The sequence below is a fragment of the Coregonus lavaretus genome, assembly GCF_964263955.1.
Source record: "Coregonus lavaretus genome assembly, chromosome: 20".
In the NCBI taxonomy this organism is placed as follows: domain Eukaryota; kingdom Metazoa; phylum Chordata; class Actinopteri; order Salmoniformes; family Salmonidae; genus Coregonus; species Coregonus lavaretus.
The window spans coordinates 14,644,446-14,660,778 of NC_140007.1; the positions used below are offsets into that span (position 1 = coordinate 14,644,446).

Genomic DNA, 16,333 nt, shown 5'->3' on the forward strand with positions numbered 1-16,333 from the left:
TGGCCCTGAAACTGATCAATGCCGAATATGAAAGACATTATTACTTTTATTGATATACTGTGGGGGAAATTATATTAGAGGAAAGATTAGATTTAGTGACAACATAGGAGTCACATGCTATCTGGTCTCCCCAGGTGTGACAATGAAACTGATGGACGAGGTGGCTGGAATTGTGGCGGCCCGACACTGCAAGACCAACATAGTCACCGCCTCTGTGGATGCCATCAACTTCCATCGCAAGATCATGAAAGGTAAGGAAATGGTAAACGGGCTGTTATCCATACGGGTGTCCCTCAGAGCTGAGTCCTTGGTCCCCTCCAATTTACTAAAAGCAATGTAGAACAAAACGTGTCAATACAAAATAATATACATGCTGCATAATTACAGGTAATTCACTTGATTGGAGATTTATTTACAGCTTTATATTAAATACCTTTTTATTTATTCAGACATGTTTATTAGAATGACTGCTGTGGTGCAACGGTACAGCACGTCCCAGCTGTTTTTTGTTAGTTTTTTTCATGGTGCTCCTTCTAGTGTAGGTTAACCTGCTAACTGATGATTAACAGCTTCAGAACACACCATTACTTGAGAATGTGTCAAATCCAACTGCCTTTATTTTTGACCTTCGACAAGCAGCATGTTGCGTGTGGATTAGCTAACCTGTGTCACATTTGAGATAATCAATACCAGCCACTTTTGTTGTACAGCATATCTGGAAAAAAAACATGGTATTTTACCTTATTCACCATTTGCATGATTCCTGGCTGGGCTATTGTCCCTTATTGCGCTATTGAGAGGATATGAATCATTTATGACAATCCATTATTTCCTCCTTCCTTCCTGTTCCCTTGCCTGGATGTCGATACAGTGAATAATTTATTCTCCGCTTGAGCCACAATCCTCTCAGATTAGTAAAAGCAATAGGAGCCTCCACACAGAATGTTGACGTACTGTTGATCTTGGGTGAAGGCCATTATCAATTAAACCTGGCAGAGGGACACATCCATTTCTGAAAAATTGACATTCTATCTGCATAATCTGAGTGAGAAACTGTCATTCCGTGACATTGTTGAGCCTTATGCCATGTCACAGTCTTGGCTCAGCAGCAATTACCCATCTGAAACTCCAGACCTACCTTGTGAATCTTTTATAAACAGTGTTTAACTCAAAAGCTATAAAACCCTCGTTAGTGTTATCATTCCAGGGTTTTATTGGTTGTTTAGTTGCCCAGGCTGTGATGGGTGTGATGGAAGGAGTCAGGCGCAGGAGGGTAATCACAGAATACAGAGTTTATTCCTTCGTTACACAAATGCGCTGAAATAGCGACAAACGAAACAGGCACAGGGGAAACTATCTACCCTGGCAATACACTGTAACGGTATCTCCATACAATACATAGGCACAGGGGAAATATCTACCCTGGCAACAAAATGGTACGAGTAGCTCCACCGAGCTACACTACTCTCACATTCCCAGGATACTAAAGTCTAGTGTAAAATTAAATACATTATATAATAACCCTTTGGGGTTTACAGGTGTGATGAGTGTGATAGAATGAGTCAGGCGCACACTACTCTCACAAATAAACAATCACCCACAAGGACAAGGGGGCAGAGGGAACACTTATACAAGGACTAATGAGGGGATTAGAACCAGGTGTGTGTGATTGACAAGACAAGACAAATGTGATGATGATAATTGGGGCGGCAGTGGTTAGTAAGCCGGTGACGACGAATGCCGAAGCCTGCCCGAACAAGGAGGGGAGGCAGCCTCGGCGGAAGTCGTGACACAGGCTCATGCTTTTCGAGACGGGTTTTGTTCTCAAGGAAAGTTTCTTCATCATGTTTCTCATGGAAGCCATGTTAATTGATGAGGTGCATTTGATGTCCTGGATGGAGGGAGCTGACAGTTGGTTATGTGGTAAGTACTAGCCCTTAGAAGCAAATCAATCTAAGCAGTTGTCTTACTTTCTTGCCTTGATTTGGAAAACCGTACCCTCACGGTGAAGGTAGCAGTTTGAGGCTGAGCAGTGAGCACTAAAGTTGTTGTGTTATGACATGATCCAGATACACAGTGCTGTATTTATTCCAGTGATGCCAGTGTTATGGTTGTCATCAAGCATGGTGTTCCCATCCCACGATGTAGGGATCAGTAGGAGACAGCCATAGAGGTATGTGGTCTGTTAGCATTAAGAGAGTATAGTCGAAATGGTGCCTCTCTGCATCTCATCAATCAAGAGTGGACAGACCCACCTAGACCTGTCAGATAGCCTCCTCAGACAAAAACACAATCAATACTGTCACTGACTCAGCTACCTCTGCCTTTGCAGCATCCTGTGTAGGCCTATGTGTTCAGACCGTGTGATCGCTGTTGAATACTCGCACAGGGTGCAACCGTTTGTCTTTTTAGAGAACATTGACAATACGAGAGTCAAACAGGATGCTAGCGCATCAGGAATATATAGTTGCTCAGCACTGAATGCTGGTCATCTCTTCAACCTGTCAACCCACACAAGGTAGGGGGGTGTTTCGGCTTATTGACGATGGAAAAAGACTGTAAACTGGTTGCTCTGAAAGTGGCAGCTTTCAGCTGATTGGTTTATGAGTTGTGGGTGGTCTCACCAATGTCTAACACATGTTCCCTTGGCCTACTCTCTGCACGCACACAATTCATTCTGTATTTATACAGGACTTTGACTTATGATGTACAATGTTTTTGGTCCGCAAAACAGCACTGAATGCCGTTTCAAAAACACCATAATACTCAAAGATTTGTAGCAGGAATTATCTTGTAACTTCTCTTTTACTATGTCAGTGTCAAGGTTGTAAATATATATGTGTTACTTCCGATGTATTTTTTTTACCCTTTAGTGTGTGTACTTTACTGTATTTATACTTGGGATATTGCTTTTCAATGGTAAGTTAAAAAATCGCTGGAGGAAGTCTTTAAACAAGTAGCAGTGCACTCTTCCACACAGCGCCGAGACTCGAACCTACTTTCCTCTGTAAATGGAAACTAATGGTTTAATCCCATAACAGTATAAGGCCTGTCTAAACCGGGGGAGGGGGGGTACTACTATGCTATATGGAATTGTTTTAAGAAGGTCGTACCAAGGATCATTTTGCTATTTGATTTAGAATTTTAACACCCCTTGAAGTATAAAAAAATATAGAAAAAAGTATTTGAAGAAAAAATGTATTTGGCCTTACTGCTATTAGCCCATACTAACGCATTGAATAACAAATTCACTACATGGAACAACAGAAAGTCCCCCCAAAAAAATCTAAAGGAAGTTTGTTCTGAAGTGTATTTCCTATATCTGAGAGATATAGAAAGATCAGGAAACATGTATTCGTTTTTTTAAACATTTATTTAACCTCTAATTTTTGTCACTAAACAGTCTCCATATATACTGCCATTGATTTTTTAGACTGGTACTTGGGAACTTTCAGATGAGTCTTGTGAGGCCTACAACATGTACGTGTTCATGAGAGTCTCACCTTTACACAGAGGGGTCATATTAGTGTGTAGCCCAAACTGTTCGGACGCTACAGACGATTTTGTGAGAAGGCCGATTTTCGAGACGTCTCATGGTCTGACAAACACCGCTCTAACTCGGTCACCTTTCACCGCAGATGCAGAAGTGTTACATAGGCAGATGCGGTGGATTGAGATCCAATGCAAAAAAACCCAGATATCTCTAGCTTAAACTGACAGAGTTTTATGGGGATTTTTTTATGATGCTAATTAGATTTCCGCAGGGGTGCGTGTGGACATCGACCTTAAGGGGTTAAAGGGTTTCCATTACTGGACTACTTTTGTGTTTGTCTCACTGTTTCTGTACTGACTAGAATCAGGACCATTTGAAAGATCTAGGGTGAGTGTGTTTACCCTTTTAGACCAGTACTAGACCCAGAGCAAAAACCAGCAGAACTCGGGGGGAGGGGGGGCAGAGTTGAGCCCCCCTGACTGTATAGACTGTATTTTCAGTAGTTCAGGCATTACAGGAGGAGAGGGAGCATGTCTCGTAAGGCTGTCTCTCTCATCTGGCCGAGTGTAATGGAAAAAGAAAAGAGGTGAAATTGTGATGAGATCCAGAGTTGATAAGATCAAAGCGAGCAGACGTGAGAGCGTTAGAGGAGTGTGGTTCCTGGCATGGTTGATGCACATCTGTGCAAAGTCTCGGGTCTCAGTGCCAGCGGTAGATGTACTTTCTAGATATACTGCCTGTTTGCCCTTTCAGGTTCACGTCCACATTTTCAGTTTTACTGTGAATGGGCCTAGGTTCTGCACATTTGATGAGTTATTTTTAATGCAGCGATGTTGCAGATGCATTGACATTTTAATTTAAAAAAAAATTAACTTTAAAAACTTTTAACAATAACAACTACATTTTTGTTGTTAATACACCATAAAGTGGTTAACCAATAACATTTTTTTACAGCACAGATTATATTCAGTCTCTATGTTCTCAACAAAGACCATTAGCAAAACCAACCAGATGTAAATTCACACTTAATTGTCATCCTGTGCCGGAGGATATGTTGCTGTGAGCACTTTGTAGTTGGCTGAGATAAAAGTGAACAAGGATGAAAAACAAATAAATCTTAATTATTCCCTGGATGGATGGAACATTAAAAAGCTGAGTTGTTCCGTGCTTAGAAAAAAAGATGTGTTCTTTCTTTTCATGATATCTTTCACTCAGAGGCACAGACACCAGATGTTGTGTTGTAAAAGTCATTGAATGACTTTGAAATAAACATGTAACGAAGCCAGTGTTATTGTTTTTTGGTCTTGCACATCCAAATTCTAAACTGTTGCCTGGCATCTTGGAACCTTCAACTTGTAATTCCTGTGCCTAATCATAGAACTAAAAACTCTTCAATTTCTCGCAAAACTGAACCAGAACACAGGTTCAGAGGTCTCATTCACTTCCAGAACCCCGTACTTTAGCCAACTCCTCTGACTATTATTGTCATACCATTGGCAACATTTTACTCGTAGTAATGCACAGCGTAGGCTAAATCGCTGTAATACTGACAAATCCATTAGCCGCGGGATGTCTCAAAGCGTCCCTTTGAACAATGTCCACAAGAACGTGGCGATTATTTATATAGATATCACGTAAACAGTGCTGAAAATGTGCTATATGCGCTAATTGCAAGCTGCAGTATTCCTGTTATGTTATAGGGTCCATTGATTAAATGTTCCCTCTTCGTCCCCAGGTTGTGTGGTAACTGTCTCGGGGAGGACGACATTCGCCAGTAACAAATCTATGGAGATCGAGGTGTTTGTGGACGCCGATCCTCTGATAGAGGCTGAGAAGGGGAAGTACCGGGCCGTCACAGCCTTCTTCACCTACATCTCCCTTGACAAGCAGGGCAAGCCTCTACCAATCCCCCCTATGAAGGTAGGCACCATAGAAATATAATTCTTAGAAAAGTGAATTGACTCCAACCCCATTGCTTGGTGCCTACCATAGATATGGGTAGGCAGGTAGCTTAGGGGGTAAGAGCGTTGTGCCAGTAACCGAAAGGTCGCTGGTTCTAATCCCCGAGCCGACTAGGTGAAAAATCTGTCGATGTGCCCTTAAGCAAGGCACTTAACCCTAATTGCTCCTGTAAGTCGCTCTGGATAAGAGCGTCTGCTAAATGACTATAATGTAATGTATATAGGAATTATATTTCTATGGTAGACACCAAACAGCAGGGTTGGAGTCAATTCAGTCTGTTCAGGAAGTTAATTGAAATGCAATTCATGAATTTCCAATGGGTTAAGATTTTGGTTGTGGGCGGTCAGGAGAATTTCAGCCAACAGCTGCAAACTGAATATGCAATGTCTTGTGTAAGTGACCAATTTGGTTTAGCACACCAACTGAAGACTTTCAGCCAACAAGTCCAGGGCCTGTATTCATAAAGCGTCTCCACAGTAGGAGTGCTGATCTAGGATTAGGTGCCCCCCTGTCCTTGTAATCTTATTTATTGTGATCTAAAAGGCGAAACTGATTATAAATCAGCACTCCTATTTGAGGCGCTTTATGAATACGGGTCCAGGAGAGTGTGGCAGTACATCTAGTGGGGCGGCAGGTAGCTTAGTGGGTAAGAGCGTTGTGCCAGTAACCGAAAGGTCGCTGGTTCTAATCCCCGAGCCAACTAGGTGAAAAATCTGTCTGTGCCCTTAAGCAAGGCACTTAACCCTAATTGCTCCTGTAAGTCGCTTTGGATAAAAGCGTCTGCTAAATGGCTTATTAAATTATTATTATATTATCTAAGGAGCTAAAAGGGTAATTCTTGAATTGTGGTAGCATTTGCATCCCTCGCCTTTGCAACCATGAAATACACTTTAATATGACAAACATTTACACATCATACATGTTTTTGTTTACATTGGTCTGTTTGTCAATGGTAAAACGTAAAACTTTATGTTTATGCATTGTTTAAAGCTAGAATCCTTAATTGGTAAAACTGCCACGTCCGTTTGCGATATTACAACAACAACGAAGTTACTGCAAACAATGAACAAGTTTTTTCTTCCCTCGGACATCATTGCACGTGCGATAGAACAGCAGAATATATACTGCAATTTCTACCTTGATGCGCAACGCTTCCCACCTCTGCTTCTTCAACAAAACAAAAATAATAACAACGGCCGTGGGGGCGGACTGTAGCGCTGTTTTCCCCTACTGCGGATTCCGTCTTTAAAGTACTTAGAGTAAGAACCTTTGCTTGTCCCAGTAGTGACCCAGAAGACTTGTAGTGACATGTTCTGGGGATATAGAGATATCTATACTTTTTTATGATAGAAAGTAAACAAAATAATGTAATATATTGTATAGATCATCAATAAAAACAAAGACGGCCATTAAAATAACTATTGTTTTTACAAATATAATATGTGTCGCGAAGTTTAATATCATTGGTGTTACCGCCTTGAAAATTACTCAGTACAAAGATATACAAGGATCTTTAGCATTCCCTCTAGTGGCAAACTGTTATTGGGGGAGGTTTCTATATTAAAGAAAAGTATTAGTTAATCACACCTTTTAGTCTGTCATACATTTGAGGATTCCATTGATAATTTGGTGCGTCTAAATCAAAAGTGTCACTTGGTGTTACTCAATTTAAATGAAGGGAAATTACATTGTGAGCAAAATTATTAATCATATGACTTTAGTAAATTATTTTTAAAGGGGTAATTAGGTTAGATTTGAGCGTCTGTGGTCTCCATTTCAGAAAATCCTAATTTACCTAAAATGTATCATTGGTGTAACTGTCATTGGTGTAATCTTGGTTAACCCAGAACCAAAGTCTTGCGTAATTGGTCAGATGCTCGATTAAGTTCTGGGTCCATACGTGTTAAGAGAAGAGACAAAATGAGGATCGGAACCGGAACGAAGAGCAAGTCTCTCTTTGCAAGTTACGGGTAGGTCTATAGGCCAAATGTCTCCTCCCCTTCAGAAATACAAAAGATGCTAACACCTGAGAAATCGTGTGATTTGTCCAAAACACCGGAATTAATCCTGCTCGTTATCTCACACATCCTGTTGTATCATGACAGATCTACGCTACCATTTATGTTTACGTGGTCTGTCCATGAGATTATCATTGGTGTTACTACTCCTACTGGTGGCACAATGTTATCATAATGGTAAAAAAGATTTAAAGTCATTAAGCTACCATAGTAGTTGATGTAGAATGGGAAGATGTACCCAAATACATTTAGATTTTTTAAAAAATAGAGAAATTGAAGTACATTTTTTCCAAAATGCCATGCCCAAATGCCACAGCAATTCAAGAACGACGCAAAAGACAGATGGAGTACATTGGTTTGTCCTGTGTTATTTCTTTGAAAATAGGCTGGAATGGAAACTGTGCAAGATGAAAGGCTTGCAAGTTAGTTTTGATAAAAGCATTTCTTAGAGCACTGTAGTTAATACAGAGCTTATCCTCATCTAGTGACCCCCCCCCCCCCCACACACACACACCTATCCTTACCCACTCTGCTCTGTGTCATTCTCTGTCTTGCTTTTACTAACATGCCAAGGGGATTATAATACCACCAGTATAAACTCCACCCTTTTGGAAAGGAACACCATCTAGCTTACACAGACTGCATCCCTAGCCTAGACACTTCCTAGACACATCAGAAAGACAGAACTGTGAACCCCCCCTTTAGTCTCCCATCAGTAAGCACACATTTCCATTTCAGACAAACCTCTCTGGCTTTAGCATTGTCCATTGTGCATTAATCAGCTAGGTTACCATTTCAGATGCCGATAATCAGCTAGGTTTCATTTCAGATGGTATTTCAGATCCTGATCACAAGGCCTTTGTTTTCAGGGAGACCGAAGAGTGGTGTTGAACATTATTGTAATTTCTGGTGCACCCTTGCTTTTAAAACGCTTTTAATAATTAATTTGTCAGTATAAACAGAAAGCCAAATGAAGCTAGTAGATTTCAGGGGCCCAGTATGTGTATTTCTTATGATAAACTAAAAGTAATAAATCAATATCAGTCAATCAGTACAAGCAAGGAAGATAATATTGTTGGGGATGAGGGGGGCTTAGTGAAGGCTTTTTATGGCTTGGCTGAGAGCTCCAACGAGGGAGGGTGTACCCCTCTGTACACCATTGATCTGAACATTTCTATTCATAGCGATCCCACTGAGCCCCAGAGGCTGGCATCACATGCAAGAGGAAAGGTGTAATGTGTATCACTACAATCAACACCATGACTGTTTTTAAATGAAATGTTAAATAGAAATATATTACTAAATTCATATGGGCAATTTCTGGGTTGATCTGCTATCTCCTGAAATAACTATTTTTGTTTGCGACGTCTTTGCTATCATAATGGATTTGGCACAATGTAATCTGAATACAAAAAATAATCAAACTCATGAAAATACAAAATAAACTGACAGTCGATGTGTGTGTTTGAGTGTGTGTGTGTGTGTATGTGCGAATGCTGGCCTGTGTGTGTACTTAGGGCACTGAACCATGTGCAATTTAAGTAAAAAGAGTGCAGTCAACTCTCTACATAAAAACATCACAACACAGTGTTTTGATTGCCATTCACTCATGGTCTTTAAGAATCACAGGAGGTTGGTGTCACCTTAATTGGGGAGAATGGGTGGTAATGACTGGAGCAGAATCAGTAGTGGAATGGTATCAAATACATCAAACACATGATGGTTTCCAGGTGTTTAATGCCATTCCATTTGCGCCGTTCCGGCCATTATTTTGAGCCGTCCTCCCCTCAGCAGCCTCCACTGCTAAAAATAATATGAACATTGGATGAACAAATGTCAACGTCTCATTCTGTAATTGCACTTGTCATGTTGTGACCGATTACACGTTCCAACACTATAAATAGCCCATCGACAGGCCACCGCCTTACATTTTTTGACTCCAGGTGCTTTTTTGCTCTCTCAAGTGAAAAATCTCTGGCGTCTATTTTTAGCATTTCCATTTTTAGCTCAGCGGGGGGGGGGGGGTTAGTTGGGATTGGCTGCCAGTGTCTGTGGATAGGCAGAGGAGGGGAGCGGGTAGAATCAGCCTCAGCATCAGTACCCTTGAACATGATGTAAGCACAATGGGCCACAGTAAGAAAAGAGTGAAAATGAGTAAAAGTCCTCTGACTGTGTGTCCCTGAAGTACGTCGTGTTTCGAGGGATTCAGGAGCCAGCAGTGGTATGCCCATTAATTAGGCTCTCTTCTCTGTACAGATGGGAGGGAAAGTAGATACTGGGCAAAGAGAAATCTGGATTCACTGGACAGACGTTGGCTATTTTACATTAGATTTTTGCACCTCCATCAAGTATGATATGTTACGTTACGTTACAAATGCAATAATGGTCTGGTTACTTAAGACAGAAACAAAAGTAGGGAGGTTGGTCGGTAGGATGGGTGGGTGGGCATATACCGTGACTGTCTAGCAATCCAAAGGTTACGTGTTGGAGTCACGTTGGGGACAACTGTAACATTTTAGCTAACCCTTCCTCTAACCCTTTTCCTTAACTTAATTCACCTAACCTGCTATGTAAATTCTCCTAACCTTTGTGTTAGTTCTCCTAACCTGTTAAGTAAATTCTCCTAACCTTTGTCATTTGTTCAGCTAACCAGCAATGTAAATTCTCCTCCTAATTCTTATTTGTTGTTAGGATGCAACAAGCAGCCTGGTGTCAGGAAAAGACGGATAATACTATACGTCCTCCAAGACAAATGATAAGTTACTTCATCCAATTCGTATGATATTGTACGACCGGGTAAGATGTATGATACTGGGCTCCCGTGTGGCGCAGCGATCTAAGGCACTGCATCGCAGTGCTAGAGGCATCACTACAGACCCTGGTTCGATCCCGGGCTGTATCACATCCGGCGGTGATCGGGAGTCTAATAGGCAGGGCCCAATTGGACCAGCATCGTCCGGGTTAGGGGAGGGTTTGGCCGGGGGGGCTTTACTTGGCTCATCGCGCTCTAGCGACTCCTTGTGGCGGGCCAGGCTGACCTCGGTTGTCAGGTGAACGGTGTTTCCTCTGACACATTGGTGCGGCTGGTTCCGGGTTAAGCAGGCGGGTGTTAAGAAGCGCGGTTTGGCGGGTCATGTTTCGGAGGACGCATGACTTGACCTTGAGACAAGATCGAAATTGTGGGGGGGGGGATAATATATATATATATGTATGATACTATACTTTCTCTAATTCTGATGATATTGTACAACCACTATTCAACTCATAACGTAACCTAACGTGATGTAATATATCATACTAAATGGAGGGAAACTAATTTACATACCAGATCCTAAGAATTGCCCTGAGGCCAGGTTGCAAAGAGATTAAGAAAAATGTTGAGATGGAGAGAAAGACGGGGAGGAAGTGAAAGGTGAAGAGATATTGAGAGAAAGAGGAAGATGGAGGGAGAAAGAGAGAGATGGAGAGGGAGAGAGAGATAAATGGATGGAGAGAAAGATAGGGAGATGGGGTGAGAGGAAGAGGAGAGAGTGACTTAACAGCCCTGGGTTTTTACTCCTCTTTCTGTCTCCCTTCATCCCTCCCTGCCTCCCTCCATCCCGCTACAGAGCTGGCATAGTCTCAGCTGGCCCCTTTGACATGAAAACAAGCAGGGTTGTCATGGCAACCTAAACTAGACCACATGAAGCAGCCTGCAATTATTTTTAGATGCCTCCCATTGAACATGATCAGCAACCGGTTAATGGCTGTGCACATGTCAGGGTGCTACCTCAACAATATTTTCTACCACGGCAAGTCCACTGATCAAAGGTAGCGAGAACAAGTCGACATGTAAAATAGATTAATTTTGACGATGTGTGGATTGATGGCGTATCATAGCGTATTAGATTCTAGAAGGGAGGGAATAGGGAATTAAAGTTGTTGGGATGAATCCCACCTCTGTTTCGAATGAAAAGCCTACAGGGAGGCTGTAGATTTTCACCCAATCTGTTGTTTCATTTATTCCAAAAGCTTTTAATTGTGCAGCGTGACATCCATGCGAGGGTAGAAAGTCTGTATTTAGGTTTAGGCCTTTTCCACACAGTGTATTTGAAACTAAACACTATGGACAACAACAATGCTAATTTGAATAGTCAAAATGTCACCCTTTATCTCACATAAACACACATACACACAATATCCTTGTGGGGACCAAAACATTTATTCCCATTCAAAATCATTTTTTCCCTAACTCCTAAACCTAACCCCAAACCCCTACCCCTAAACCTACCCCTATCTCCTAAACCTAAACCTAACATCTAATCCCTAATTGTAATCCTAAACCTAAACCTAACCCCTAAACCTAAAATAGCCTTTTTCCTTGTTGGGACCGGCGAATTGCCCCCACTTGTCCGAATTTTCCTTGTTTTACTATCCTTGTGAGGACTTCTGGTCCCCACAAGAACAGTAAAACCAAACACACACACACACACCTAGGACACCATCCAACCACATACCACTCCTGCAGATGACTATTATTTTTCTTTAACTGGTTACTTACTGTTTAGTGCCACTGTTCAGGCGAGGGTGGCATTTGGCATGTCACTGATGCCTGTGACCGCTCCAATAACAGGCCATGCCAACACAGCGGAGCCCTCTGGCATTTCTCTGGCACCCTCTGAGCTGGCCTCCCTCCTCCCTGGGTCTCTGTGCCAAGTTTATGCCACTGCATCCATCACTACCATCTCAGCCTTCTCCTGCCCTCCTTTTAGACAGCTAACAGACATCTGATCTGTAGGTCTCAGTACTGGGGCTGTGTCTGAAATGGCACCCTTTTCAATGTATGTTTTGCTGCTTTTGGAAACCCAAACTCCAAAGAGTTACGTGCATATACAGTAAATCATTTTTAGCAGGCCCTCTTTTAGACTACAGACAACTGTTCTGTGGGTTTGGGAGGTCATGTGAGTACTGGGACTGGTCTTGCATTTGAAATGGCACCCTATTCCCTATGTAGTGCACTACTTTTGACCAGGGCTCACATTCCCTTTGTATCACAGGATCACAGCTTGTACCTTTTACTGCTTGCCAGATCCAATTACTTTTTCTTTAAGCACTCGCCCAAGATTGGGTGTTTTCAATTGGCTAATAGTTAATGACGAGTTTGCTGGACGCAGACAGTTTTTCCTGGGTCACATGGTCATCATCTCAATTACTTACATTTACTTCATTTCGCAGACACTCTTATCCAAAGCACTTACCTCCCCCCATGTTGTACAGGGGTCTTTAACAGCAAAACTATTTTGCTGTAAATCTGTCTCTCTCTCTCCTCTCTCTCTTTTTCTCTCACTCTCTCTCTGAGCGTCTATCCTTGAGTAACCTCAAGATAATGTTCCATTATGCAGGACCCAGTCACTCTCAGGCCAGTTACAAAAGCATAATGCCAGAGGCTACTTGAGCCATTATGGAAGCAACAAACCACTTACAGTACAAGACCCCTTTTTGTGTCTGACACTACAGTAGCCTATATTAGTAGTATATACCTTGAAACCTAGCAACAGCAGGCACGTAATGGCTACCCATACAGGACTAGCCATTTCATATCATCGACATATGTTGTAGTGAACTCATTTTTAAAGTCTACTCTTGAAACAAATATTGCTGTGTCCTGCAAAAAAAGGGAGGTGAGTGGACCACTGAATTGTGCTTCATGCGATGTAGCTGTTTTCTGTTAGTACATAAATAAATTGTTGTTCTCTTTGTTTGCTGCAAGTGAAACTTCAGAGGCGACAGATTTGATGGGGGGATGAAGAAAGGAAGGAAACTGATTTGAAAGTGGTCAGTTAGAGGGAGAGGAAAGAAGTCCCGCAGCGCTGGTAAAATGGAACCGCGCGTCTAACGCTTCCAACTGAGTGAACATGGTGTATTGAGGCTAATTTGAAAAGCCATTGAAATTCAATGAGTGCAGCTACGTGGGCAGTTAAGGAAAGGCAAGACAAAGAAGAGATATTAGGGCTGACCACATAGTCCTGTATTTGGAGTTCGTAGCTGAGGAGAGCACTGTGTACAATTCAGGGACGTTGGTAAAGAATCCTATTCTCTTTCAAAAGTCGGGGTATTTTATGAAAAAAATCGGAGAAGGTGTCCAAATGTTGTGTGAAATATATGTGTAACAGACCTTCATTAAGCCAGGCGAACTCACGCAAGCACAGTATTTGAAATTATTTCAAATAATATTTGAACCCAGATCTGATTTTGTATTTTTATTTAATTTAACCTTGATGTGTAATGATTGCCTTAAACAAAGATACAAACCACAACACAGTAGGCCTATCTGCCCTATAAACACATTAATATAGTTAAGCAATAAGGTCTGATGGGGTGTGGTATATGGCCAATATACCACGGCTAAGGGCATTTCTTAGGCACAGCGCCACGCACGGAGTGCCTTGATACAGCCCTTAGCCGTGGTATATTGGCCATATACCACAAACCCACGAGGTGCCTTTATTGCTATTATAAACTGGTTACCAACATAATTAGAGCAGTAAAAATAAATGTTTTGTCATACCCATGGTATACGGTCTGATATACCATGGCTGTCAGCCAATCAGCTTTCAGGGCTTGAACCAATTTTCAGTTTACCACTCCTTTTACTATCGTATACCAGACCAGATTGTGGGCCAATATAACCGTTCATAAAACAGATGAATATAATCTGAAAAATATGGGCATTTGCAGCTTCAATGTTATAAAAAGGATTGTCGTGAGGATTGTTTTGACTGACGAATTTTCTAATGGTGACATCTACATGTGTGGGGGTAGACAGTAGAACGAGATGGTGGTGCAGCGTTATCATTGGTCATTAGGACAAAGCCACTGAGGGAATACCAACGATGCAGAGACACAGAAAGGACATTTAGTCGAGCACTGGCGTGTCGCATGTGGTTATGCAAATGCATATCAATGGGTGCACAAACATATGCGCGCACACACACACACACACTCACATAGACATGCACGCACACACACACACACACACACACACACACACACACACACACACATAGACATGCACACACACCCACACTCTCACATAGACATGCACACACACGCACACACTCTCACATAGACATGCACACACACACACTCACATAGACATGCACACACACACACTCACATAGACATGCACACACACACACACTCTCACATAGACATGCACACACACACACACACACACACACACACACACACAGACAGACAATGATGCATTGTAAAATCAAATCAAAGTTTAACATGTACACACACACACACACTCACTGTCTCACACACACTCACACCTCAGTTTCCCATCCTCTCCATAATCATTTTCTCAACGATGACAAAACAATAGCGAGACACATTTCACACTGACTGTAATGAGCTACCTTGTTCATTAACAACAGTCAGGTCTAGATTTTAATTGGCTTCTTCCATTAGACAAAATGCCACATTATTACTGTTATGAACTGCAGTGCCCTTTGTTACTTGTGTAATTAAAGACTTGAGAGAGAGAGAGAGAGAGAGAGAGAGAGAGAGAGAGAGAGAGAGAGAGAGAGAGAGAGAGAGAGAGAGAGAGAGAGAGAGAGAGAGAGAGAGAGAGAGAGAGAGAGAGAGAGAGAATTACAGTGCAGTGTTTATCCTCCGCTGCATACATACAGCCTTAAGATAATACAAATAACAAGAAGACATAGATTACTGTATAGGTAGTGTTTAGCCTGTGTGTGTGTGTGTTTGATATAAGATATACCACTTCTCAGACGTTTTTATCAAAAACGACATACTGTAGAGGGAGGTCATACATTCTTAGCATGTGTATGTGATGCCTTTGGATATTGAACCCACCATTTTTTGGGGGCCAGTGCTATGCTCTTACCAACTGAGCCACACAGGACCAGGTGTGTGTGGTGAGCCATCACCTTGACAAAATGTTGTGTATGTTATATTCCCTAAGTCCTCCCTGCCTTAACTGTTAGTACCTAATCAGCTGGGCTGTGTGCCATGCAGTCTCTCTGACTACACAGCCTCTGCCCCTTCAGCTTAATTCAATTTGTTCAAGACAGGAACTGTTTAGTGCCCTCTACCCCCCCCCCCCCCCCTCAACATACACACAGCATACACACAAACACACACATGCGAGCCTACACACACGCACATACGCACACACAAACACACACACACACACTCATCCAAGGCCCAGAGCAACAGGACAGCCAGTGACCCAGGAAGGAGTTCCTTCAAGGTCACATGATGTCATCCTCTGGAAGAAAAAACCGTTGAGGCAAAGACAAATGTTTATTTTAGCTCTCAGATGGCCTCAGTGTTGTAGAGATGCTTTAGACATGCACCATGTTACACTAACTGCTGGCTAATATAGGATACTTTTTTCCTCTTTATTGCAATACAGATTTACCTTTGCAGTGTGTGTGTGTGTGTGTGTGTGTGTGCGTGCTGTGCTGTGCTTGTGTGCAGTAGTCGTGTAAAATAATCTAGAAGTGTAGGTACATGTAAATGTTAAGACAAGTTGTTGTCAGGGGTGCTGAAGGTGGGTGTGGTGCAGGAATCAAGCGCAGGACGCAGAAGCTAAGTCCAAAAGACTTTAGTGAATTATTCACGTAGTAAACGAGCACAATAAGCCCGGAGGCGAAATAAAGGCGCACACAGGCGTCAAACAAAAGGCGCACTAACATGTGCGAAAACCTCTCCAAACAACGGAGGGAAGTACGTAGCTCAGAACACCAAAACAGAAGAGCAATCACACACAACACCATACACAAACAACGAGAACTAAATAGGACACTAATGAGGACTAACTAGACACAGGTGTACAACATCAAGACAAAAC

The 16,333-nt window shown here is 42.1% G+C and overlaps 1 protein-coding gene across 7 annotated transcripts in view; it reads left to right on the forward strand.

Moving 5' to 3' along the window:
* Positions 1-16,333, forward strand: part of acot7 (acyl-CoA thioesterase 7) — a 60,628-nt gene that overhangs the window by 38,634 nt on the left and 5,661 nt on the right. For all 7 annotated transcript variants that reach the window (XM_084184813.1, XM_084184814.1, XM_084184811.1 and 4 more), the window contains 2 exons: positions 135-251; positions 5,229-5,413. In XM_084184813.1, coding sequence (XP_084040939.1) covers positions 135-251; positions 5,229-5,413 — 302 coding nt within the window. The remainder of the gene's footprint in view (positions 1-134; positions 252-5,228; positions 5,414-16,333) is intronic.